Raw genomic sequence first — 27,973 nt, 5'->3', positions numbered from 1 at the left:
TTCACCAGCTTTTAACAGAAGTATGGAGTTGGGGACACAGTTGGGTACCTGCAGCAGAGATCGTAGAATTTTTGCCTGAAAGCCATCATTATCAGGCAACTTGTTCTCTGCACACCTGCGCAACATAACTGACCTTTCTCCAAACACGATGCCTGCTACCAAATTCTTCCCTGGACTGTTTCAGATAAGCGGACGGACAAATCGGCCGTCTCTGGGGCGATTCGCCTGCACATCAGCGTGGAGATCAAAGGCGAGGAGAAAGTGGCGCCGTATCATGTGCAATACACCTGCCTACATGAGGTAAGTAGGGTACACAAGGCCTTGATGCCCATGCTGTTCTGGGACAGATCCACACCCACGCAGCTAGGAACCAGGGCTTTGCACAGGCCCTCTCTGATCTGCCAGGTGTGTGTGTGTGTGTGTGTGTTGTCCTTCCCTGGGCCCAAAGTGCAGAAAAACCTTCCCCTTCCTGGAAGTGGGTCCTGAATTAGTTCAGAATCATAGAATCATAGAGTTGGAAGAGACCACAAGGGCCATCGAGTTCACCCTCCTCTATGTGACATCCTTTTATATATTTGAAGATGGCTATCATATCACCCCTTAACCTCCTCTTCTCCAGGCTAAACAGGAGGTTAAGGGGTGATATGATAGCCATCTTCAAATATATAAAAGGATGTCACATAGAGGAGGGAGAAAGGTTGTTTTCTGCTGCTCCAGAGAAGCGGACACGGAGCAATGGATCCAAACTACAAGAAAGAAGATTCCACCTAAACATTAGGAAGAACTTCCTGACAGTAAGAGCTGTTCGACAGTGGAATTTGCTGCCAAGGAGTGTGGTGGAGTCTCCTTTTTTGGAGGTCTTTAAGCAGAGGCTTGACAACCATATGTCAGGAGTGCTCTGATGGTGTTTCCTGCTTGGCAGGGGGTTGGACTCGATGGCCCTTGTGGTCTCTTCCAACTCTAGGATTCTATGATCCTATGATCCTATGACTTTTCTGTTTTAATTTTAACCCATCCATCCCGCCTCTCTCAATGTCTCGTTAGAACCTTTTCCATTTCGTGACGGACATCCAAAACAATGGCGTGGTGAAGATACCCGAGGCGAAGGGTGACGACGCGTGGAAAGTGTACTTCGACGAAACTGCCCAGGAGATTGTGGACGAGTTTGCTATGAGATACGGAGTGGAGTCCATCTATCAGGCCATGACGTGAGTCTCTGTGGGAATAATAATAATAATAATTTATTTGTTTTACCCCACCCATCTGGCTGAGTTTCCCCAGCCACTCAGGGCAGCTCCCAACAGATTATTAAAAACACGATAAAACATCAAACGTTAAAAAGCTTCCCTAAACAGGTCTGCCTACAGATATCTTCTAAAAGTCATTTAGTTGTTTATCTCCTTGACATCTGGTGGGAGGGCATTCCACAGGGCGGGCGCCACCACCAAAAAGACCCTCTGCCTGCTTCCCTGTAACTTGGCTTCTCGCAGTGAGGGAACCGCCAGAAGGCCCTCGGAGCTGGACCTCAGTGTCCAGGATGAACGATGGAGGTGGAGACGCTCCTTCTATAATAATAATAGTCCCTGTCGAAATCTCGGGTTATGTCCCATTTTCTCTGTCGCAGCTATCTTTCCCTGGTGCCAAGGGCAAGGTTTCAGGCTGCTTTCCTAAATCCCGAGTTGCGTTGACTGTGTTTCCCCCTCCTCCTTTCCTTGTTTTCCTTTTCTTCCAGGCATTTTGCCTGCCTGTCTTCGAAATATATGTGCCCCGGGGTGCCAGCAGTCATGAGCACTCTGTTGGCCAACATAAACGCTTATTACGCTCATACAACTGCCTCTACCAACGTCTCTGCCTCCGACCGTTTTGCCGCGTCCAATTTCGGGGTAAGTCCGATGGTGCGTAGAACACTCATTTCTTACTTTTACTCTCTCCTTTTTCCCCCGGGGGGAGGGGGGTACATGGCGGTAGAGAGGACCCTACCAAAAAAACCATCGCTGCAGAGTCCGAAATTCGGCAACAGAAGAAGCTGTTTCTCTTCCCCATGAAACGCTGCAGCAGTTTTTGCAGAGCAGGAATCAGCAACGGCGTTTTAGCACTGGCTTTGCTTTGCGACCTTATACCGTACTTTTCGCTCTATAAGACGCACCAGGCCACGAGACGCACCTAGTTTTTGGAGGAGGAAAACAAGCAAAAAAATATTCTGAATCCCAGAAGCCAGAACAGCAGGAGGGATCGCTGCGCAGCGAAAGCAGCGATCCCTCTTGCTGTTCTGGCTTCTGGGATAGCTGCGCAGCCTGCATTCGCTCCATAAGACGCACACACACATTTCCCCTTACTTTTTGGGAGGGGAAAAGGGGGTCTTATAGAGCAAAAAATACGGTAATCACAGGATTTCTCCAGCAGTCGCTGTCGGACTACAACTCCCATCACCCCTAGCTAGCGGGACCAGTGGTCAGGGAAGATGGGGACTGTAGCCCAAAAGTGGCCGGAAACCCAATGGGGAAGAACTGGAGGTGAAAGGGCATGCAAGACGAGGGGGTACCAAAACCATGATGCAGTGCGACTGGGAGCCGGCCAGTATGATTGGGAAACATGGTCTAATTTGAACTCTGCTAAATTAATATAATTTAATAAGAGGCAAATTGTAGGGAATGTGACCTGGCCTGTTCTGCGGCGACTTTTTTTGTTGGGGTCCTCTGTAGAAGTGGTCACAGCCTACAACTGGACTGAGGCCTCCTGGCTTAGTCGACATACGGCGCTCAAGTTATTAGGAGTGCTGTTCATTTCTAAATATATCGCCGTGCCTTCCTCGAAGGAGCTCAGGATTGTGTACATGTTTCCTCTCCCCTCGTGAACTGCGCGATTAACCCAACGAGGTAGCCGCAACTGAGAGATTGAAGGAATAGGTTTCCGAAACCTAAAACTGACTGTGCAGGCAGTTTGAAACAGGCACCAAAATCCCTATTTTTCCTTAGCTAAAATCCATTAACTTGAGCTCTGAGTCAATGTATAAACAAAAACCCGGATGTATAAACAAGTGCTCAGAGCACTCTCCTTTATCAGTTCATGACGGCAAGGATGGCCTTGACTGTTCCAGTAGAACAGGGATGACACGTCTAGGTCTTCTCTTACGTCCTGGACACACTCTGACGCACAGACCTAGTCTGGGAACAGCGCCAGAGGGTGTTCTTGGAGATGGTGACCTCTTGCTCCAAGATAAGAGTAGGAACAGGAATACCCTTTTATGGTCAGGAATACAGAAAGGAAAACCCTTTTATGGTTAAGAGTGCCGGAGCAGGAACATCTGTGATGTCAACCTGCGTGTACAAGCTGACGTGGCTGGATTCCTGGGGAAGGGGGAGTGGGTGCCTGGAGGATATATATACTGCATGAAATTTCTCATTTCTTTGGACTTGCTGTGGACTGACCACGCAAGTGCCTTCTGCTATCCGGAGAGCAGAAATAAAGAACTCTTTCTCTGAACCAGCCCTCGGTGTCATTTGACTTCCTTCCTCCCATCTGGGAGCAACGCAGAGCCCACCAATCGGTAAAGTCTAATAAGGCTACAAGATGACACCGTTCAGAGGCCGCACACCAGTGGTGGGCATGGACAAAGGTGGTGGTGGCCACAATCTAGGGTTGCCATATGTCCTCCTTTTCCAGGACATGCCCTCTTCAGGTCTTGCTGACATATGCAGCCTAGGACCCCCGTACCTACGAGACCGCCTCTCCTGGTATGCCCCGCAGAGGACCTTAAGGTCCACAAATGACCATCAAACCGCCGACCTTCCAATCGGCAAGCCCAAGAGGCTCCGTGGTTTAGACCATGTGGTCATGTGGCCAGCAGGACTAAGCCGCTTCTGGCAAACCAGAGCAGCGCACGGAAACGCCGTTTACCTTCCTGCCGGAGCGGTACCTATTTATCTACTTGCACTTTGAGGTGCTTTCGAAGTGCTAGGTTGGCAGGAACAGGGACTGAGCAATGGGAGCTCACCCCATCATTGCGGGGATTCGAACTGCCGACCTTCTGATCAGCAAGCCCTAGGCTCTGTGGTTTAACCCACAGTGCCACCCGTGTCCCCCTACATGTAGGAGGGGTATTTAAAAGGAGAGTTGTCACAACAGCGACCCTTAGTTTAAAGTAGAAGTCAGAAAATGTGTCCTCTTTTTCGCTCTTCAAAACATGGCAACCCTATCATAATCCCACACCACACATGCAAGACCCCAGATGAGAGATTGTCTGAGGACTTAATGTACACCGTCTTGCGTTCCACGATGGAAGAAAGCTCATAAGATAAATGTGAAATAATAATTTCCACCAATCAAGGAGCGACGTCTGAAATATCTCCTTGCTTCCCTCTGGGGCTGAAGCAACTCCGATTTTCATGTTCATAGAATTCCTGGCTTTTGTTATGAGCGAAGCAGTTCATCCCCGGCCTCAAAATGTTGATATATAGATTTACGAAGACGACGACTAAGTCAGGAATGCTACAGGAAGGCGATGGTTTGTGCCTTGCGGGAAAGGTGTGGCAAAGTCTGGAAAGGTGCCGATCTTGAGATCATTTCCCCCAGTGCAACAACTGTCGCCTGCTAAGACTCAGAAGGGATACTTAGTGAAGCGCTGTGCTAGGGAGACATTTTGAGCCTTGGAAAGCATGATGGAGAAATTGAGCTTTCACCCCAGAGACCGTATTTTTCGCTCTATAGGACGCACCCGACCATAGGACGCACCTTGTTTTAGAGAAGGAGAACAAGAAAGAAAAATTCTCCCCTTCTCTGCTCAGCACCCCTTCAGCGAAGCGGCAGGAGATACGGAGCCCCTTCCATTTCTCCTCCCGCTTTGCCGAAGGGGCGCTGCGCAGCTCTCCCTCTCTGCTGAAGCCAGGAGAGTCTTGCTCTCCTGGCTTCAGCAAAAGGAACCCGAAGCCTTTGGAGCACAGCGCGAGTTCCCGCTGCGCTCCAAAGGCTTCAGGCGGCTATCCCTGAAGCCTGGAGAGTGAGAGGGGTCGGTGTGGACCGACCCCTCTTGCTCTCCAGGTTTCAGCGAAAGCAACGCGTAGCCTCCGGAGCGCAGAGGAAGCGCTCCCTCTGCGCTTCTGAGGCTTCGCGTTGCTACCGCTGAAGCCAAGGAGCCTGCATTCGCTCCATAGGACGCACACACATTTCCCCTTAATTTTTGTAGGGGGAAAAGTGCGTCCTATAGAGCGAAAAATACGGTAGGTGGGGAGCTGTCCAGCAGTCAGAAGGAAATCCTGTCTGGGGGTCAGGTTGGCGAACCACGTTCTGGGTTGCAACTGGATTGGGAGCAGGGGAAATGTTTGGAGGGCAGAAAGTTAAAGTCGAAGGGGAAGGGGAATCTACTGGGAGGCTGGAAAGTTGCGGCAAGCTCGGCGCCTCAGTTACCGCTCACGCTGATGCGCCCGCTCTCACTTAAATATGTTTCCCCCCATCTCACTGAACAACCTTTTACTAGCGTACACGTTAGTCGTCCAACACAAACTTGCAAGCAATTTTCCCTAGCGTAATGCCTATTTGTACACCATTTTCGAGAATAAATTCATAGTTAGGCACGCTTCTGCACCCAATAAATGCATTTTGGTAAACACCATTTATTTGGAGAACTGTATTGGAAAATTCAGATGGATGTGAATTTTTTTGAAGGATGACTGTGTCTCAGTTCTGTTGTTTCACAGGCAGAGGAAGTTTGCCCCAGCCCAGGAGGAAACAGGAAGTTCCGACGGGCTGGAGCAAACATCCCCTTTCATGTCCACTCTAGGAATGTTGTACTGGACTGCTGTCTGTGTATCACACCCCATACACAGGAGGCTGTGATGCCCTCTATTCTTAAAGGTAAAGGGACCCCTGACCATTAGGTCCAGTCGTGGCCGACTCTGGGGTTGCGGCGCTCATCTCGCTTTACTGGCCGAGGGAGCCGGCGTACAGCTTCCGGGTCATGTGGCCAGCATGACTAAGCCACTTCTAGCGAACCAGAGCAGCGCACGGAAACGCCGTTTCCCTTCCCGCCGGAGCGGTACCTATTTATCTACTTGCACTTTGACGTGCTTTCGAACTGCTAGGTTGGCAGGAGCAGGGACTGAACAACGGGAGCTCACCCCGTCATTGCAGGGATTTGAACCGCTGACCTTCTGATCGGCAAGTCCTAGGCTCTGTGGTTTAACCCACAGCACCACCTGCGTCCCTATATACTTGACTGCTATCTATGTATCACATCTCATACACAGAGGAGGCTGTGAGGCCCTCTATTCTTAGATGGCTTTAAAAGAGAATTGGCCAAATTCGTGGAGGAGAGGGAAATCGATGGCGGCTACCCATGATCATAGCTCTGCGTCAAGAATTGGGGTGCTTCTGAAAACCAGCAGCTGGAAATTGCAGGAGGGGAGAGTTGGTCTTGGGTTCAAATCCTGTTTCTGGTTTCCTGGGGGCATCTAGTTGGTCACTGTGAGACTTGGCAGGCCTCAGGCTCTTCTGATATTCTTACATTCTTAAAACACAAAAAGGCAGGCAGCCGAGTGGATTGAATTGCAGATATGAGGCAGGTAGGTGTTCACTTCTCTCGCACTCTCACTGCATGCGGTCTTTGTAGTCTTTGCTCAGCATGCACTGGTGCAGCTTGAAGACTACAAAACCCCTTGGTATAGTGTCAGAGGCAGGGAAGCCCACATCATAGCTGTCCACTTTTCCCTTTTCTTGCGAGGAATCCTATTCGGTATAAGGGAATTTCCCTTTAAAAAAGGGGGAAAGTTGACAGCTATGGCCCACATGGCAACAAGGAAACATAGACCAGCAGCAACGTGGATTTCAGTTCTGATGCGCAGGGAGTGTGTGGGAATCTTAGCGAGGCGCATATCAGTTGCGCTGAGGGAAGTGACCTTGTACACCCAGCCCCTTTGCCCATGACTCTGCCATGCCGTTTTAACTTAACAGGAGTTTTTGAAAACAGGTTTTTTCTCTTCTCTGTGCATTTTCCAAAAGTCGACCGCCGGAGGCTTGTTCACGCAGCAAAACTGGGGGTCTGTGGTTGAGGCCATGGGGCCTCAACACGTTAACAGAAATCAGGACTGTGGGGAAAGAGGGAGGTTTGCACCCAACCCAATTCTGAACGCCGAGAACGACATTCCTGCCTGGTTTGTCAAAAGGCGACAGATTGCAAAAACGAAACGGCAAAACATCGCACAAACACGGGAGAAGTTTATGTCTGATTTACCGACTGCTACCACAAAGTGTGTGTTAACAAGCCTCTGGTTCTGCTTCTGTATAAAACCAATTCTGTTTTGCGGTTAGGGGTGTGTTTTGCCCTCGAAAGGACTGTCTTTGTTTTCTTGGTCTCTCGTTTTCTCTCCATCGCGGCTTCGAAAAGAAAAGAAAAGAAAAAAATCATTTTGATTAAAAAAAAATCAAATGTTAGGCTTTGTACAAACCGTGTTTCTTTCTTTCTTCTTTCTTCCCTCTCAGAGAGAGCCTAAAATTTGGGCGTTTTCCCTCTCCCCCCAAAAAACCAGACTGTGTCGCTTTAACCCTCTGTGTGCCGGTGCTAAGGGGTTGCTACGGAGGCTGTGTTGTGGCGGATGCGCAACCGTGTTCTTTTTGTTGCAAGGATTGCTTTTTCGTTGTCTCTCGCAACCCTAGCGGTCAAGGGAGATGTAGGGGGTGGGGGTGGGGTGGGGTAGGGGGTGGGCGGGTTGAGGGAAAAGGAGGGCTTAGCTAGAGAGGGAGGGGGGGAAGCAGAGACAGCGGGTAGCAGAGGGGTGTTGGTTGGTCTGTGTTTGGGGGTGGAGGCAGACCCTGGAGGCATTTTGCTAACTGGGGCGATAGGCAAGGTTAGTGTGTTGCTTCCCTTTTTACACGTACGCAACTGGGTGTCCCTTTAGCCCTGGGGAGACTGCACAGTGCATAGGCTGAACTTGGCGTCAGCACCGGTCAATCGGACAGCGAACAGTACCAACATGGCAGGCAATTGCTTCCCACTTCAGCACCAGAGGACTGGACAGCTCCTTCCACATCATCCAAGGAAGGCGTGGCCTTGTTGACCATATGTGTCCGTCCCCCCCAGAAATAATCAAAAAACAATGGGAGGACGATATAGGCTATGAGATTAACTCCACTCAGTGGACCAGAATATGCTCTAAAGATAAAGGGACCCCTGAACATTTGATCCAGTCGTGGCTGACTCTGGGGCTGCGGCGCTCATCTCGCTTCACTGGCCGAGGGAGCCGCCGTACAGCTTCCAGGTCATGTGGCCAGCAGGACTAAGCCACTTCTGGCGAACGGAAACGCCGTTTACCTTCCCGCCGGAGTGGTACCTATTTATCTATTTGCACTTTGACATGCTTTCGAACTGCTAGGTTGGCAGAAGCAGGGACCGAGCAACGGGAGCTCACCCCGTTGTGAGGATTCGAACCACCGACCTACTGATCGGCAAGTCCTAGGCTCTGTGGTTTAACCCACAGCGCCACCCTTGTAGCATGCCGTAAATTCCGAGTTGTTTGTCCAAATCAATATTGTGTCCTCTTTTTCTTAACATACGGCTTAATTTCTTTAAGCCCATTGATCTCAATGAGCCTTATGACTTTATAGTAGGGTCATCCCAATGAGGCTTATGACGGCAGCTTGACTTGCAAAGGTCTGTCTCCCGTTCTGGACTATGGATGTTAGGAGAAGTCCCATTCATCACATTGCAGAGCTGTTTCCATTCCACAGCTCACTGTCCACTGCGGTGAAATTAGAACTGCTAGGTTGGCAGGAGCAGGGACCGAGCAACGGGAGCTCACCCCGTCACGACGATTCGAACCACCGACCTTCGGATCGGCAAGTCCTAGGCTCTGTGGTTTAGAACACAGCGCCACCCACGTCCCATTATTATTATTATTATTTTTAAAAAAGCAATGTCCAACATCAAATAAGGTCCCCAGCACTAGCACTCCCTCCCAACTGATTCGGCTGTTCTTCATGCCGTCAAAGAATTTAACAAGGGTCAAGAACTTAAGAGCTAAGATCACCAACTTCCGAAATACCATTCATCTTCCAGATAAATTGCCCATACACTTGTAGGCACCCAATACACATTCCCTGCAACTGCGCACAACCGCTTGTCGTGACGACAGGCCTGACATCCGTTTCTTAATATCGCCGAGCAGCGTTGGGGTGTGTGTGAGAGAAATGCCCTCTCCACCGGGCCCCACAACGCTTCCTTTTTTGCCTGTGGCGCCCCTGCCTTCTGCGCTGCGCATAAGAGCGCACGCACGGCGTTATTAAGAAACAGGGAAGCAACCGAGTGGGGATTCATAGATATGGGTTTGGGGTGGCATGGAGAGCAAGTGTCAGGCAGATAGTGGGGTAGGGGGACTTAGCTTAATTGGGTGGGGGGGTGGAGATTTGGGGGGGTCGCTCGGTGGGGGTGGGGGAGGCTGACCTCCTCCTAAAGGACTGTTCTCGCTGTCTGCATGTCATGTCGCACAAACGCTGAGTCCTTCGTCCCCTCCCGCTTCGCTAAGAGTCTTTGGTGGTGGGGAGGGAGGGGGGATATGTTGGTGAAAATGTCATGGGCACGTAGCTCAGGTCAATCTCTGTTTCCTGCGTGGGTCAAAAACATGGGCTGCCCCACCCCAAAAAAATACCTTTGAGCCCTGGGACCAGCTAAGCCAGCCGTTCTCCACCTGTGGGTCCCCAGATGTTCTTGGACTACAGCTCCCATCATCCCTGAGCTCTGGCCTTGCTAGCTAGGGGTGATGGGAGTTGTAGTTCGACAACATCTGGGGACCCAGAGGTTGAGGAAAGGCTGAGATAAGTGGGAAGGTATGGCCCACTCTTCCTTGCACGCACGAAAGCAAAGCAAGCAAGGACAGTATTTGGGTTTTCCTGGGTGAAGGAATGGCAGTTTCTCCAAATCAGGCGCTCGCCCCGAAGGTGTTAAGCCCAGGAGTTCAACAACTGCTAGCTCCAAGCGTGAACTCTCAGCAGGGAGAGAAAAAGACCCCCTATTGCAGCTGCTTCAAAGGAGACACCTTTGAAAACAGCAGAAGAGGGCTGGAGGTGCTGTTTTCATGGACAGAATTTCTGAAAGCTCTTCCTCAGCCACGAAAGTTATCTCCCCCCCCCACCAGGTCTAGGGTACTGCCTGCCCCCACCTTAGATCAGGAGGGGGTTTAAACCGTTTGCAGACTGGCACCCAGGAGGGAATCAGTGGGTGCTGTGAATTCTACCCTCCAGGAAGCAAGGTTTTGGCTCAGCGTAAATTGCTCCAATAAGGTGCTTAGCTTTCCATCCCAGTGAAAGGTCCCTGCCCCACGGCGCTTGCATATTTTCTCTCTCTCTCTCCCAAAAAATAAGTAATAAAAGCCAGGATTTCCCTAATGGAGAGGGTTGGGGTGGGTGGGTAGGGAGGAGGGGTTGAAGCAAGTACGGAAGGATAGGGTGGGAGGTTTATTTTTTGTGGGGCCAGGGGGGTGGTAGCGCTGCGCTTTCTGTGACTTCATTTACCTGCTTTTGGGGCCTGTCTCTTTTTGCAGAAAGAACGGTTTGTCAAACTTTTGGATCAGCTGCACAACTCCCTACGGATCGACCTCTCTATGTACCGGGTACGTCTGCGGGTGTGAACTGTTTGCGGCTGAGAAAGGTGGCACGGAATTCTGCTCGGTGTTGTTTTTTTATAAAAAAATTATTGGTTTTTCACAATTTTTATAAACACAAACAATGCACAATACAAACAAACACATAAACAAACATGTATAATTTCAAATCCTTTTTTCTTGAACCTTACTTCACCGACTTCCCCGTACCTCCCCTTTCTGCACCCCAATTTCCAAATTTGTTTCAGCAAATCCTCCCCCTTGATTTTATCTAATTTTCCCTTGTTCTTTTCTTTTACTTAATCTTTTACAGCTGTAGTCCCCTTTTTTTTCTATAACCTCAACGTTTTAGCCTTCATTAATTTTACAATATTTCTTAAGATAAATTTTGAATTTCTTCCAATCTTCTTCCGCCGTCTCTTTCCCCTGGTCTCGGATTCTGCCAGTCATTTCGGCCAGTCCCATATAGTCTATCACCTTCATCTGCCAGAATTCTGCTCTGTGTTGATCCAGAGCAGAACTCCGACAGAGTAAAAACTTAAAACACTTCCTTATGGGGTACGCAAGAGCCCGTCTAGAGTTCTTAAGCGGGTTCCCTATCGGTAGGAGAAAATAACAGAAGCCAAGCTGATCTTGTTTTTAAGTTGTATTTCAATCAATTTGTTTTTATATTGGTTGTTAGCCACCCTGAGCCTGGTCTTGGCTGGGGAGGGCGGGGTATAAATAAAGTTGTTTATTATTATTATTATTATTATTATTTATTAAATCCAATACATTCAGGGTTGGCGCTGTCCATAAGAAATCCAGTTGCAGCAGACTTAACTTAAACTTACAATAACTTATAATAAGTCTAAGCCTTAACACTAAGCAAACTATATACAGAACATCACACCAGAAGGAAGAGAGAACGTGAAACATCACTAGCAAGGTTATCTGAAGATTTGTAAGATGAAATTGCTACCTGTTCAGGCGGAGTAATTTAATATTTTAGGAAAGGGACAGGATAAGAAAGGAAATGTAATGGTGCAAAGTTTTATTTTGTAAACCATTAGACGGGAAGGAGGGAAGAGATAAAAGAGCCAAAAGAGATAAAAAGAAAAGGATGTGAGGTTACGTAATGCGATTATATGTAAAACCAATAAAAAATATTTTTATATATAAAAAAATACGTCTAAACTTTAACACTAAGCATACAAGGAACAGAACACCGCAACAAAAGGAAAAGAGATCGATAGAGAAAATAAAACCCAGGCGCTACAGTCAAACCTCGGTTGTCGAACGTAATCCATTCCGGAAGCGCGTTCAGCTTCCGAAAGACGTTCGAAAACTGGAGCATTTACTTCTGGGTTTTTGACGTTCGGGAGCCGAAACGTTCCAAAACAGAGGCGTTCAGGATCCGAGGTTTGATTTTATTTTTTATAGCCAGCGTGACCTTGACAGAAAGAGATACCGGGACCAGTTTAAGCCAGCTGTACTCAGCTTCTCGGAAGAAATAACCCAAACACCACGAACCTTCTGCTTGTTTCACGCAGAGAAGCTCCCAGAACCCCCTTGAATTGAGTAGAAGAGGAGAGAGCAATACTTTCTGAACTAAGAAATGCAAACTGGCCAAAGGGGCTCCAGGTGGGGGGTTGTTCACTTATGTTTAGAAGTGCAAAAAGGCGGGGAATGACCTATGCCCTCTCTCTGCTTTCCTCCCCGGCAGAATAACTTCCCTGCCAGCAGCCCAGAGCGGCTGCAGGACCTCAAATCGACGGTGGATCTCCTGACCAGCATCACTTTTTTCCGGATGAAGGTAATGATCGCAAGGAGCTGAGCACTTGTCTGCATTTCCCAGCACCACTGCTGAGTTCGGACAGAAGAGCTGTGAGGCTCAGTGGCATGGCAGCGGGTTGGACTAGATGACCACTGGGGTCCCTTCTGACTCTACAATCCTGTGGTCTGCCTCGGATGCAGGAGGACGCAGTTTCGGTCCCCAACGGCATTTCCAAGTACAGTCATACCTGGGTCAAAATAAAAAAATTCCTTCCAGTAGCACCTTAAAGACCAACTAAGTTAGTTCTTGGTATGAGCTTTCGTGTGCATGCACACTTCTTCAGATACACTGAAACAGAAGTTGCCAGATCCTTCTATATAGTGAGAAGGTGGGGAGGGGTTGGAAAGAGAAGCTGCTGAATTGCAACTCATTACCAAGCTTAAAACCATGGAGACACCTGGTCTGAACAAAGACATTGGATTCTTATCTCATTATACATGACTAAGCCATTTCTCACCTTCTCACCCCTTGCCTTTTCCTGTAAGACCTATTACAGTCGTTAAGAGTCGTCAACAGGCTCATCTCAGCTATCTGCCAATCTCCCATTCCCACCACCCTTCTGAGTAATACCCCTCCCCACCTTCTCACTATATAGAAGGATCTGGCAACTTCTGTTTCAGTGTATCTGAAGAAGTGTGCATGCACACGAAAGCTCATACCAAGAACTAACTTAGTTGGTCTTTAAGGTGCTACTGGAAGGAATTTTTTTATTTTGACTATGGCAGACCAACACGGCTACCTATCTGTAAGTCATACCTCGGGTTACAGATGCTTCAGGTTGTGTTTCTTTGGGTTATGGGCCCACCGAAACCCGGAACGGGTTACTTCCGGTTTTCGGGGGTCGTGCATGCACAGAAGCACTAGATTGCACTTTGCGCATGCGCAGAAGTGGCGAATCGCAACCCATACGTGCGCAGATGCGCCGCTGCGGGTTGCAAACGTGCATCCCACACGGATCGCGTTCACAACCCGAGCGTCCATTGTAATAGGGAAGAGGCCTGAGCTTTGCCCAGAGACCTGAGCTTCCCCTGTGTTTTGGGTTTTTGCGACCACCGCGGGGCTGGAGTAACGAGTGCGAGTCTCGTGCAGGTCCAGGAGCTCCAGAGTCCCCCGCGAGCCAGTCAGGTGGTGAAGGACTGCGTGAAGGCCTGCCTCAACTCCACATACGAGTACATCTTCAACAACTGCCACGAGCTCTATAGTCGGGAGTACCAGACCGATCCGGTGAGCTTTGCGGGGGTTTCTATCATGCAGGGCACCGAGAGATGGGGTGGGGGTATCTGAGTTGGGGGTGAAGGAATGGGTTTCTGTGCAGTCAGTCTGAAACGGGACCCAAAATCCGCATTTTCCCTTCTCCAAGGGAGCATTTCTAAAATGCATTAACTTGAGCACTTGAGTCAGAAACCCAGCTGTATAAACAAGTGCTCAAAGCCCTCTCCTTTATCAGTCTGTGACGGCAATGGATGGCCTTGCCAGTTCCGAGTGGAGCAGGGATGGCACGTCTGGGTCTTATCTTACATCCTGACCACAAAGACGTACAGACCTTGTCAGGTCTGACAAGAGACCCAGGAACGGCGCCAGGAGTGCTCTTAGAGTTGGTGACCTTCCTGCCCCAAGATAAGAGTATAGGAACAGGAACAGGAACAACCTTTTATGGTCGTGTACCAGAACAGGAATATCTGTGTATGGTCATGGATGTCAATTTACGTGTATAAGCTGACGTGGTTGGATTCCTAGGGAAGGGGGGAGTGGGTGCCTGGAGGATATATATACTGCATGAATTTCTCATTTCTTTGGACTTGCTGGGAACTGACCACGCAAGTGCCTTCTGCTATCCAGAGAGCAGAATAAACTGTCTCCTTGCGCCCTCCATCTTTCCCAACATCAGGGTCTTTTCCAGGGAGTCTTCTGTTCTCATGAGGTGGCCAAAGTCTTGGAACCTCAGCTTCAGGATCTGTCCTTCCAGTGAGCACTCAGGGCTGATTTCCTTCAGAATGGAGAGGTTTGATCTTCTTGCAGTCCATGGGACTCTCTAGAGTCTCCTCTTGATTGAGAAAAGGAGCTATTGTGATGATAGCTTTGCTTAATCTGATACGTCTTTTGTTTCGGGTCCTTCCAGACTAAGAAAGGAGAACTCCCACCGGAAGAACAAGGCCCCAGCATTAAGAATCTGGATTTTTGGTCCAAGCTTATCACCTTGATCGTCTCCATCATTGAGGAAGATAAGAACTCATACACACCCTGCCTCAACCAGTAAGATCCTTAGCGGTGCAGTTCCGCCTGACGCACGTTAAAAATAACGTTCTATAGCAGGGAAAAGGTGTGGGGTGGACAATGCCCGTAATCCCCTTACGATGAAAGTTTACAATGCTGGGGGGAACAGATCAAAGAAATGCTTGGGGGGGGGGGGACAAGTCCATCAATAGCTAATAGTCTTAATGGCTGCGGACCCCAGCTGGAAATTGGAACCCAATTTCTCAGGGTCTTAAGAGCATTATCAGGCACAGTTCCTGCTTGTGGACATTTGCTGGACAAGGTAGACCTTCCGTCTGGTCCAGCAGGGCTCATCCCCTGAAGCCAGGTACACAAATGTCTGGTCCAGACTAGTCTCAGAGGGTTCGGCCGCCCCCGCGGATGTTTGTGGCAGGTTTATCCCGAGGAAGTCTCATCCGAGGTTCCTCTGACCCCCTCGCCAGGTTCCCCCAAGAGCTGAACGTCGGGAAGATCAGCGCCGAAGTGATGTGGAACCTTTTTGCTCAGGATATGAAATATGCAATGGAAGGTGAGTCGGTGTGGCGTAGTGTTTAAGAGCGGTAGACTCGTAATCTGGTGAACCGGCTTCGCTTCCCTTCTCCTCCACATGCAGCTGCTGGGTGACCTTGGGCCAGTCACACTTCTCTGAAGTCTCTCAGCCCTACTCACCTCACAGAGTGTTTGTTGTGGGGGAGGAAGGGAAAGGAGAATGTTAGCCACTTTGGGACTCCTTCGGGTAGTGATAAAGCAGGATATCAAATCCAACCTCTTCTTCTTCCTTTGAGAGTTGGGGAGGGGGTGGGCTATTTTCCTTTTGGAGACCCCTCACTCAGTAGAGGGCCTTCTCCATCCACCTGTCAGGGGCTGGACTGAGGAGGAATGGTGGGAGCTGTCCTCTCCCCTCCTTCTCCTGAAGCTTCCTAAGGGTAGGAGGACAGTATTGATTTAGAACAGCAGTTTGCAGAGGGGCACAGTCCAAAGAGGAAACGCTGGGAGACACTTGGTGAGGAACAGCTAGGAAACACCAGGAGAGAGAGAGACACAGCTGGCAGATTCAGTGTCTTGGGATAGCATTCCTACCCCCCCCCCACTTTGCCTAAGACTAGACAGGTTTAGAGAGCTATAGAACAGAGAGTGCAGCGGTGACAAGCTCAGACCACCTGACGTAGGAGTGATATAATAATAATAATAATAATAATAATAATAATACGCCTTTACCCCGGTATGGCTCCCCTTTATCACATACACAGCCCAACAAGACAACGACAATAATCCACCAACAGCATACAAATCAATATGGCTAACCTGATCCAAACCACACACACACCCCACTCACACACGAAAACAAATATCACCACAGCCAATCACAAACAAACAACCACACCATAATAATAATAATTTTTATTTATACCCCACCCTCCCCGGCCAGAGCTGGGCTCAGGGCGGCTAACACCAATAAAATTACAGTTGTTGTTGTTGTTTAGTCGTTTAGTCAACACAAAAAACAGCAACCATTTGTGGTTGACAAAGGAAAGTAAATAGCGTTTCCTGGCTTTTATTACTTATTTTTTGGAGAGAGAGAGAGAAAATATGCAAGTGCCTTGGGGCAGGGACCTTTCACTGGGATGGAAAGCTAAATAGGTACCGCTCCAGCGGGAAGGTAAACAGTGTTTCCGTGCGCTGCTCTGGTTCGCCAGAAGCAGCTTAGTCCTGCTGGCCACATGACCCGGGAAAACTGTCTGCGGACAAACGCCGGCTCCCTCGGCCAGTAAAGCAAGATGAGCGCCGCAACCCCAGAGTCGTCCGCGACTGGACTTAACTGCCAGGGGTCCCTTTACCTTTAAGAAAAGTGGGGGAGCTGCTTCGAGGTGTAAACAGGCTCGTCTTTCCTTTTCTCCTCCTCTGCAGAGCATGACAAGCACCGGTTGTGCAAAAGTGCCGATTACATGAACCTGCACTTTAAGGTGAAATGGCTCTACAACGAATACGTCACAGACCTCCCTTCTTTCAAGAGTCGCGTCCCAGAGTATCCGGCGTAAGTCTCAATTTCTCTCTTTTTTTCTCTCCCCCAAACTGAGATTATTTTCTTACCTACCTCTCTCTCTCTCTCTCTTTCTCCTATTTTCTAGGTGGTTTGAACCTTTTGTTATCCAGTGGCTGGATGAGAACGAGGAAGTCTCGCGAGATTTCTTGCACGGAGCCCTAGAACGAGACAAGAAGGACGGGGTAGGGTATCAACCGCATTGCTGACTAGCGTCAAGTTTGTTTGTGGTCTACTAAGACCCCCTAGATCTTCTTCGCAGGTGTGCTGCTTGGCAATCCACGAAGCCTGGATTATAGTGTCAGATAAGGGTTGGGGGTGACAGTACAATTGCGAGCACCATTCAAAGTGTTGGTGCTGACCTTGAAAGCCCTAAATGGCCCCGTATACCTGAAGGAGCATCTCCACCCCCATTGTCCAGCCCGGACACTGTGGTCCAGTTCCGAGGGCCTTCTAGCAGTTCCTTCCCTGAGAGAAGGGACTTTACAGGGAACCAGGCAGAGGGCCTTCTCGGTGGTGGCGCCCGTCCTGTGGAACGCCCTCCCATCAGTTGTCAAGGAAATAAGCAGCTATCTGACTTTTAGAAGACATCTGAAGGCAGCCCTGTTCAGGGAAGTGTTTAATGTTTGATGCTGTATTGTGTTTTTAATATTCTGTTGGGAGCCGCCCAGGTGGGTGATGTATAAATATTGTTGTTGTTGTTATACCCCACCCATCTAGCTGTCCCAGCCAATTTGGGCAACTATTCCATCCCCTCCAACATTATCATTACTGAAATGGAGAAACCGCACGAGAATCCCATTCCTGTGAAATATTTTGTAGGGGAGCCAGGTTCCTCGCCTCCAAACGGGACCCATCCATTCACCAGACCCTCTCGTCTGCCTCCCCTTTAGTTCCAGCAAACCTCGGAGCATGCCCTTTTCTCCTGCTCGGTGGTCGACGTCTTTTCCCAGCTGAACCAGAGCTTCGAAATCATCAAGAAGCTGGAATGCCCCGATCCGCAGATTGTGGGACACTACATGCGCAGGTTCGCCAAGGTAAGAACATGTTCCGTGTGATGGCAGTGACTTAGGAGCGTTGCTTAATTATACACACACACACACACACACACACACACACACATATATAGCATATTTTTCGCTCTATAAGAGCACCAGACCACAAGACGCACCTAGTTTTTGGAGGAGGAAAACAAGAAACAAAATATTCTGAATCTCAGAAGCCAGAACAGCAAGAAGGATCGCTGCGCAGCGAAAGCAGCAATCCCTCTTGCTGTTCTGGCTTCTGGGATAGCTGCGCAGCCTGCATTCGCTCCATAAGACCCACACACATTTCCCCTTACTTTTTAGGAGGAAAAAAGTGAGTCTTATAGACCAAAAAATACGGTGTGTGTATATATACACACACACACACACACTTGTGTGTGTGTGTGTGTGTGTGTGTGTGTGTGTGTGTGTGTGTAGGAGGCAATAGTGTTGTAAACAAAAAATGCCCTTTTCCCTTCTGGGGTACCCAAGAACCCATATAGAGTCCTTACGTAGGTTCCCTATTGGTAGGAGAGAATAACAGAGGCCAAGCAGAGAATATTGAGAAGCAAAGCAGCCTGTAGGCTTGATCTTTATTGATCTGTTGCAACAGGGTGCTCCCCTCACTTGCAGGAGAGAGGAGGAACCCCGAAAAATGGTGCGCAAGGCCTTATAAAGACTTTTGAAATTGCCCCCCTGTAGATCCAGACCACCCCCAGAAACATCATACATACATCACAGAAGGGGTGTAAGCTAAGACCACCCCTCAGATACATCGCACCTACATCAGAGAAAAGGCGGTCTACAACAGAAATTTGAATGTTGTTTTTCTCCTGTCCTTGTTTATCTGGCAGGTTACTTGATTGGATTGCCTGGGTAGCCTGGCCAGTCTTTTGTAGTGATAAATACTTAGTTCCTGGGCCAGGTCACAGGCTCACACCCTATTCATATCTTAAATGTGCCCTTAAGACAGGATTTGTGAGGGAAGAGACAATGGGGAGGTTTCCCACTTTGACCTTGCAGAGAAAACATTTGCTCAGTTTAGGAGTCAAAATGGTTCCAGGTCGGTCTTCCTGTGCTGATCTATGTACGTGCTTGGTTGGTACACCTATGAACATTACCATATATCTAAGACCTCAAAATTCCTATCACAATAGCACCCTGCTTTCTTCATCTCGTCAGCCACCCCTCCTCTTTTCCCTTTCAGACCATTAGCAACGTCTTGCTGCAATACGCCGAAATCATCTCCAAGGATTTTGCTTCCCATTGCTCCAAGGAGAAAGAAAAAGTGGTGATGTATCTGTTTTGTAGCTCTTCCCCCTTCCATCTCCAAGTGTCCAAAGGACAGATTTCAGGGGTCAGCAAACTTTTTCAGCAGGGGGGACGGTCCACTGTCCCTCAGACCTTGTGGTAGGCTGGACTATATTTTTTGGGGGGGAAATGAACGAATTCCTATGTCTCACAAATAACCCAGAGGTGCATTTTAAATAAAAGGACACATTCTACTCATGTAAAAACATGCTGATTCCCGGACCATCCGCAGGCCAGATTGAGAAGGCGATTGGGCCGGATCCGGCCCCCGGGCCTTAGTTTGCCTACCCATGGATTTGGGTTTCCCAAGGAACAGCAGCGAGGCACCAAAGGGGCTGGGGCTGGGGACACATGATGTTGACCCTAAATGACTCGGGGCCGCAAAGTTTGAGAGACCGGCTCCTTCTCTACAGATCCTCCCGGTAGTTAAGATGAGCAGAGGGGGACTTTTCGCTAGTTCCACTGCCCTCTGATGTTTGGGGTGGTTGTGGTCTGGGACAGGGCCTTCTCTGTGGCAGCCCCAAAGATGTGAAGTTTAATTTCAGTGCCATCTGGGTGAATTGGACGGGTCGGCGTTCATACCCGCCTTATTTTGCGGGCCTCGGATGTGTTTTCAGGGCCCTCCCTCTTCCCAGGACAGCAGTTTGTTTAAACTATTTTTAATTTATGCATTTTAAATGCTTGCAACCTGCCCTGGGACCTGCTGGCGAATGGAGAGTTTATGGTAATACTGGTGGCGGCGATATATGAAACCTGGGCCAGCGAAATCAGCACTTTGGACAGCTCCCAATGGGTGCTGAATGCTGAGCTTTGGAAGATGTTGTCTCAGCAAAGAACCGTGTGTGTTGGCTGAACTCGAATCATGCTGTTTGCTGGCCTGAACGCACAAGAGAGAGTGGTGTGTGTGTGTGTGTGTGTGTGTGTGTGTGTACATAATAGCTTCCTGTATAAAGGGGGAAATTCTATTCTGTGCTCCCTCCACGATGTAGAGAGCGACTTCCTGGAATAATTAGAGAAAGGCAAAAAGGAAGTTCCTGCCTTTTCTAGGAATCATTATCTCAGTGCCTTCGTAACGACGTGTCCGTTTTATTTTATTTCTCCCTTTGCAGCCCTGTATCTTGATGAACAACATCCAGCAGCTGCGGGTCCAACTGGAGAAAATGTTTGAAGCCATGGGGGGGAAGGAGGTTCGCATTTCTTAAAAGGTCTTCGGGGGCCGGGCCGGTCACAGGACAGAGTGGCTGGGGCCACAGAGCAGCTGAGAAAAGGTGGAAAGGCAGAGCTCTTTCTGTGTCCTGTGTAGCTGCTGTCAGGGGTGGTAGGTGTCACGGGCGATCGAAGTCCCGGCTGGGGACGTCGGGACCGGGGGCAAGATGGCGGGGTGGGAGCAGGAACGGGAGTCCAGAAGCCAGGAGTCAGGAAGCCAAGGGTCCAAGGGTTGGGAAGCAAAAAGTCATGAAGCCAGGGGTCCGAAGATCAAGAAGGAAGGAGTCATGAAGTCAGGGGTCTGAGGATCAAGAAGGAAGGAGTCATGAAGTCAGGGGTCCGAGGATCAAGAAGGAAGGAGTCATGAAGTCAGGGGTCTGAGGATCAAGAAGGAAGGAGTCATGAAGTCAGGGGTCCGAGGATCAAGAAGGAAGGAGTCATGAAGTCAGGGGTCCGAGGATCAAGAAGGAAGGAGTCATGAAGTCAGGGGTCCGAGGATCAAGAAGGAAGGAGTCATGAAGTCAGGGGGCTGAGGATCAAGAAGGAAGGAGTCACGAAGTCAGGGGTCTGATGGTCAAGGAGTCAAACGCAGCAAGGCAGGGAACATGTTGCTGTGGCAAAGAGCCGAAGGGAAAATGCTGACCTTATATCCCTTCCCAGCTCTTGCCACCAGGTACTGTGAGTTACCAAACGGCCTCACCTGTGTGGCCGCGCCTTGCCTCTCCAGAACAAACTTAGGAAGGCCGCAGTCCTGCAAAGCCCTACTGGTCACAGGGCCCGGCTCCTGCACGCATTCCTGACAGGAGAAGAGGAAAAGGTCTTGCCTCCAGTGAAGACTTAAGTCCCAATAGCTTGGCTGTTCTGGTTTTCTTTGTGGAATGGGAAGGGGGTCACCAGCCGAACATTAGAGTCCTTGGCTCCAGCCAAACTCACAACTTCCCTTTCCCTCACAGAAGGTTGACTACAAACTGCTTAGTCCCCCCAGTAACTCGGCATTCATCTGTGCCAGAAGCTTGGCCTCACTAGGATAGAGAGGCAAATTTATAAGAATCCTCTTGCTGGAGAATTTGCCCTTGTGGGGGGCTTCCTATTAATTTTCCAAGGATGAACATTGCTCTTTTGCCTTCTGCCGTTCCAGCTGGACACAGAAGCCAGCGACATCCTCAAGGAGCTACAGGTGAAACTCAACAACGTCTTGGACGAGCTGAGTCGAGTGTTTGCAACCAGGTAGGGCTAATTCAAAAGCACGTCAAAGTGCAAGTAGATCAATAAGTACCGCTCTGGCGGGAAGGTAAACGGCATTTCAGTGCGCTGCTCTGGTTCGCCAGAAGCAGCTAAGTCCTGCTGGCCACATGACCCCAGAAGCTGTACGCCGGCTCCCTCGGCCAGTAAAGCGAGATGAGCGCCACAACCCCAGAGTCGGCCATGACTGGACCTAATGGTCAGGGGTCTATTTACCTTTACCTTGGGCTGATTTAAAAACATAACATGACATCAAGTATTAAAAAGCTCCCCGGTACAGGGCTGCCTTCAAATGTCTTCTAAAAGTTGTGTAGTTCTTTATCTCCTTGACATCTGAAGGGAGGGCGTTCCACAGGGCGGGTGCCACCACCGAGAAGGCCCTGTGCCTGGTTCCCTGTCACCTCGCTTCTCGCAGGGAGGGAACCACCAGAAGGCCCTCGGGAGATGGACCCCGGTGTCCAGGCTGGACGATGGGGGTGGAGATGCTCCTTCAGGTCTACTGGGCCGTTTAGGGCTTTGAAGGTCAGCACCAACCCTTTGAATTGTGCTCAGAAATATCCTGGGAGCCAATGTAGGTCTTTCAGGTCCAGTGTTATGTGGTCTCCACTCCCAGTCCCCAGTCCAGCTGCAGCATTCTGGATAAGTTGCAGTTTCTGAGTCGCCTTCAAAGGTAGCCCCACGTAAAGCGCATTGCAGTAGTCCAGGCGGGAGATAACCAGAGCATGCACCACTCTGGCCAGACAGTGAGCAGGCAGGGAGGGTCCCATCCTGCTTACCAGATGGATATTAAAAACACAATAAAACACCAGACATTAAAAACTTCCCTAAACAGGGCTGCCTTCAGATGTCTTCTCAAAGTCAGATAGTTGTTTATTTCCTTGACATCTGGTGGGAGGGTGCCACCACCGAGAAGGCCCTCTGCCTGGTTCTGTAACCTCGTTTCTCTAAATTCTTATTATTATTATCTCCTCACCCCCAAGTTTCCAGCCGCACATCGAGGACTGCGTGAAGCAGATGGGGGACATTCTCAGCCAGGTGAAGGGCACAGGCAACGTGCCGGCCAGCGCTTGCAGCAGCGTAGCCCAAGACGCCGACAACGTCTTGCAGCCCATCATGGACCTTCTTGATAGCAAGTGAGTGGCGATGCCATAGATGCTGAGGTCTAGGACCACAGGTTCAGCCTATGGCGGCATGCGCATGGCTTTTGCTTTCTTAATAATAATAATAATAATTTTTATTGGTTTTTACAGATGTTTTCTTGCACGACAACATACCGTATTTTCCGCTCTATAAGACGCACCAGACCACAAGGCGCACCTAGTTTTTGGAGGAGGAAAACAAGAAAAAAAATATTCCGAATCTCAGAAGCCAGAACAGCAAGAGGGATCGCTGCGCAGCGAAAGCAGCAATCCCTCTTGCTGTTCTGGCTTCTGGGATAGCTGCGCAGCCTGCATTCGCTCCGTAAGACGCACACACATTTCCCCTTACTTTTTAGGAGGGGAAAAGTGAGTCTTATAGAGCAAAAAATACGGTACTTTGCACAGATAAAACATTTGGCTTAAATAAGGCTGTGACTCCCCTCCTCCCCGACAAATGGTTTTCAAATTTAATCTCAATATACTGCATTTTCCGATATTTCTTATCACTGTTAAATTATATTCTCATAAAATTACTTGATGAACTGCGTTTAGTAATAAATGATGATTTCATCCTTTCGAAACTTTTTACAACCCTGCTAGCGATGTTAACTGTTTACAGTTGTCTCCCGAATGTAACATAAATTTATTCCAGTCTTTCTGGATCGCCTGGTTCTGCTGGTTCTCTCTGTCATACACACACACACACACACACACACACACAAAAACACACACACTCAAATACACATACACACAAAGCACACACACTCAAACACACACACAAAAACACATTCAAACACACACACAAACACACACAAACAAACACACATACTCAACTACAAACACACACACACATACAAACACATACAAACACACAACACACACTCAAACGCACACACTCAAATACACACACACGTACAAACACACACTCAAATACACACACACTCAAATACACAACACACACACAACACACACACTCAAATACACAAACACAACACACACAACACACACTCAAACGCACAAGCACACACACGCGTACAAACACACACTCAAATACACACACACACACAAATACACACACACACAACACACACTCAAACGTGCGCGCACAAACACACACACGTGTACAAACACTCGAATACACACACACTCAAATACACACACACATACACATACAAACACACACTCAACCACCACACTCAAATACACACACACTCAAATACACATACACAAACACACACACACATACAAACACACACTCAAACACCACACTCAAATACACACACACACTGAAATACACAAGCACGCACGCGCACACGCACACGCACACACACACACAAACACACACTCAAACACACACAAATACACACACACATAACACACACTCAAATACACACACTCAAATACACACACACACACAAAGAGACAAACACAAACACGCTCGCTCCCTCAGACTCTCCCCCTCCTTCCCCGATGTGGCCCTGAGTGATGCTCACCTCCTGGCGGTCTCCTTCTCTCGCAGCCTGACCCTCTTTGCGAAGATCTGCGAGAAGACCGTCCTCAAGCGAGTGCTGAAGGAGCTTTGGAAACTCGTCATGAACACTATGGAGAAGACCATCGTGCTTCCGCCCCTCACAGACCAGACGGTGAGTCCCAAAACACGTGTACGACAAGATGGGCCAACCCGCTCTTCCCCCACGGCCCAACGACACCAACACCCCCCCAAAAAACCCTGGGAGTGTGGACAACCTGGGCGTGTAGGAACCCAACGTGGAAGTGTCTCAGCTGGGGCTTCATAAAAATGTAGACCGGTTGCACGCTTGGCTTTTATCTGGAAATAAGCAGGCTCCCTCCTTGTTTTCTTTTAATGAAATTGGGTTCCCAGCTCACGCAGCTGCTAAGATGTGCTTTAAAAACCCCAGTCTGGTGAGGCTGGGGGGTCCAGTTCACTGTAGAGCCTCCTCCCACCCCCCAGAAGATACCGTATTTTTCGTCCCATAGGACGCTCCGTCCCATAGGACACACCTAGTTTTTTGGGGGGGAAATAAAGGGAAAATTTTTTTCCTTTATTTCCCCCCCCCAAAAGCAGGTCAGGGAAACCGAACCAGGTCGAGGAACAGCGGGGTGGCGGCGCTGCGCCTCCCAGCTATACCCCGAGCTTGTGGGGCTGGCCGATGTCTGCCCGGCGCGAGGGGCGCTCTGCTACAGGGAGCCCCTCGCGCCAGGCGGCAGGATGCTATCCGCAGCATGGGGAGCCTTGCGGGGAACTCCTGCAACGCTCCCCACGCTGCGGATGTCTGCCCGGCGCGAGGGGCGCTCTGCTTTCAGGGCGCTCGACGCTCCGGGAAGCAGGCTGCTATCCGCAGCCTAGACATCCCTGCCGGACCTCCCACATGGCTGCCTAGGCTGCGGATGTCTTCCTGAAGCTTGGAGAGCGAGAGGGGTCGGTGCGCACCGATCCCTCTCGCCCTCCAAGCTTCAGCAAAAGCCTGCATTCGCCCCAGATTTCCCCTTCATTTTTGGAGCGGGAAAAGTGCGCCCTATAGGGCGAAAAATGCGGTAAATGGAACTATATGAAGAGAGAGGACTTCATCCAAATCTGGATACAGGGCGTAGGATTTAGCTTCCCTCGGGACAGAAAGTTCACCTGTATCCCTTCAGATGTTGCTGGATTCGAACTCACAGCTTTCTTGCCCCTTGGCTTTGCTGGCTGCTGGGAGTTTGGGTCCAGCAATGTCTGGATGGGTGCCCACCATCACCTATCTAAGGAGACGGATTCCCGTCTAAGTCTAAGCCAGCCGTTCTCAACCTGTGGCTCCCCAGATGTTGTTGGACTACAACTCCCGTCATCCCTGAGCTCTGGCCTTGCTAGCTAGGGGTGATGGGAGTTGTAGTTTGACAACATCTGGGGACCTGCAGGTTGAGAAAGGCTGCCTTCAGCTCAGCTTACAGCAGGCTTCCTCAGCCAGATGTTTTTGGCCTACAACTCCCATGATCCCTTGCTAGCAGGACCAGTGGTCAGGGATGATGGGAATTGCAGTCTCGAAAAGAAGGAAAAAAATATTCTGAATCTCAGAAGCCAGAACAGCAAGAGGGAATCCCTCTTGCTGTTCTGGCTTCTGGGATAGCTGCGCAGCCTGCATTCACCCCATAAGACGCACACACATTTCCCCTTACTTTTTAGGAGTGGAAAAGTGAGGCTTATAGAGCAAAAAATACGGTAAATTGCAGGTGGGATGTGAACTAACGCCTGTATCTTTGGGTACAGTCTGTTTAGCCACCGTATTTGTAGAGTACGCTTTGATTAAAAGTGAAGGTGTTCAGATGAGGGGTTTGCCTGTCCAACCCCCCAGTAATTTGCTGGCTGGGGAGGAATCCTGTTTTCCTGTGTTATTTGGGGGGCGGATCCGAGTGTCACTGGGGGACTTGCGGCCGTGTCTGAGCCATGTCTACCTCCTACAAAACTCACTCTTACCCAAATGCTGTGATGCAGTAAAACAAAACAGAAAAGCTTTATGTAAAGGGGTGGCGCTGTGGGTTAAACCACAGAGCCTAGGACTTGCCAATCAGAAGGTCGGCGGTTTGAATCCCCTGATGGGGTGAGCTCCTGTTGCTCAGTCCCTGCTCCTGCCAACCTAGCGGTTCGAAAGCACGTCATGTGCAAGTAGATAAATAGGTACCACTCCGGCGGGAAGGTAAACGCCGTTTCCGTGTGCTGCTCTGGTTCGCCAGAAGCGGCTTAGTCCTGTTGGCCACATGACCCGGAAGCTGTACGCCGGCTCCCTTGGCCAATAAAGCGAGATGAGCGCCACAACCCCAGAGTCGGTCACGACTGGACCTAATGGTCAGGGTTCCCGTTACCCTTTAAAGGGAAAATATACATATTTGGGGAAATCACCTAACAATTTTGGGGGGGGCTATATTAGGGGAAATCGCTTGCAGAAAAAAATGCTTACACGAGACAGGATGTGCACAATATGAGATTTCCTCTGGATTTCTTAAAAAATAAATAAATTGCAAGTTGGTGCAGGGATAGTATTTATGTTTGGGGATATCAGGAACTGAGAGGCAGACCTATGACCGCCTTGAGTTTCGTGGTACAAGAAACATGGGTTAGTTAACATCATGCAACTATTTGTTTAGCCGACGCTTTTATAAGAAGGGTGGCCATCCCTCGAGGAGCAGAGGGGAAGGAGAAATTTGGTTCGGTTCACGTTTTCAATGCAAACTGGCCGCTTCTGCAATTTTCCAAAATGGTACTCTGGCAGAAACGGAACTGCAACTCAAAATCCGTACATACATTAATTTTGGAAGGCTGTTCCCCAGTCAGGAAATCTGGACAAGAATGCAAATTGTGGGGAGAAGTGTGTTTGTGAAAAGGCATATATTAGTGGGACGGAGTACTGTATTAGGGGAAACTGATTTGCAAAAACAAAAAGTGCTTTTTAATTGGGGGGAGGGAATTGCATACAGAAATGTACGCTAGGATAAATTTACAGCATGGACATTCATGTGTTGTTGTTTTTAAGCCGCAAACCGGTGCAGAAATGGGAGATAGCTCAGTCAGCAGCGAATGAGGCTCCTGATTTTAGGGTTGTGGGTTCGAGTCACAAGTCGGGCAAAAGATTCCTGCGTTGCAGGGGGTTGGACTAGATGACCCCTGGGGTCTCTTCCAGCTCTGCCATTCTGAGTTTCCGTGAGCACTAGAAGTCATGAATCCAAAGAGGCTAGACACTGGGAGATTCAGGACAGATAAAGATAGCCTGCGGAACTCTTTGCCACAGGAAGCAGTGGCAACCACCAACCCAGATGGCTTTAAAAAAGGTTATGGGGTGGGGGAAATAATTGAGGAAACTGCTATTAATGGCTACTTAACCACAAAGGGTGGCGCTGTGGGTTAAACCACAGAGCCTAGGACTTGCCAATCAGAAGGTCGGTGGTTCGAATCCCCGCAATGACGGGGTGAGCTCCCATTGCTCGGTCCCTGCTCCTGCCAACCTAGCAATTTGAAAGCACGTCAAAGTGCAAGTAGATAAATAGGTACCGCTCCGGCGGGAAGGTAAACGGCGTTTCCGTGCGCTGCTCTGGTTCGCCAGAAGCGGCTTAGTCATGCTGGCCACATGACCCGGAAGCTGTACGCTGGCTCCCTCGGCCAATAAAGCGAGATGAGCGCCGCAAGCCCAGAGTCGGCCACGACTGGACCTAATGGTCAGGGGTCCCTTTACCTTTACCTTTAACTGCGAAGAGACATAGAATGAAAGGGTTTAAGGTCAGTGAAAAGGAGGAGGATTGGTTTGAGAAGATATTGAATTATTTGGGCAGGTTTGAACAATTTGGGGCAATTCAAGTGTTAAAAG

General features: G+C 49.4%; 1 protein-coding gene across 2 annotated transcripts in view; it reads left to right on the top strand.

Annotated features, from left to right (window-relative positions):
• The window catches only part of LOC309522745 (protein unc-13 homolog A), a 106,091-nt gene that overhangs the window by 54,145 nt on the left and 23,973 nt on the right, over positions 1–27,973 (top strand). For both annotated transcript variants that reach the window (XM_082206269.1, XM_082206268.1), the window contains 16 exons: positions 185–300; positions 1,045–1,208; positions 1,733–1,883; positions 10,527–10,595; positions 12,292–12,381; positions 13,492–13,626; positions 14,522–14,655; positions 15,099–15,184; positions 16,564–16,690; positions 16,785–16,881; positions 17,590–17,733; positions 18,929–19,012; positions 20,142–20,219; positions 21,377–21,465; positions 22,461–22,613; positions 24,139–24,262. In XM_082206269.1, the coding sequence (XP_082062395.1) occupies positions 185–300; positions 1,045–1,208; positions 1,733–1,883; positions 10,527–10,595; positions 12,292–12,381; positions 13,492–13,626; positions 14,522–14,655; positions 15,099–15,184; positions 16,564–16,690; positions 16,785–16,881; positions 17,590–17,733; positions 18,929–19,012; positions 20,142–20,219; positions 21,377–21,465; positions 22,461–22,613; positions 24,139–24,262 (1,841 nt within the window). The remainder of the gene's footprint in view (positions 1–184; positions 301–1,044; positions 1,209–1,732; positions 1,884–10,526; positions 10,596–12,291; positions 12,382–13,491; positions 13,627–14,521; positions 14,656–15,098; positions 15,185–16,563; positions 16,691–16,784; positions 16,882–17,589; positions 17,734–18,928; positions 19,013–20,141; positions 20,220–21,376; positions 21,466–22,460; positions 22,614–24,138; positions 24,263–27,973) is intronic.

This window comes from Podarcis vaucheri (assembly GCF_965113315.1).
Source record: "Podarcis vaucheri genome assembly, chromosome: 18".
Lineage (NCBI taxonomy): Eukaryota > Metazoa > Chordata > Lepidosauria > Squamata > Lacertidae > Podarcis > Podarcis vaucheri.
This window is presented reverse-complemented; position numbering and strand designations above follow the sequence as displayed.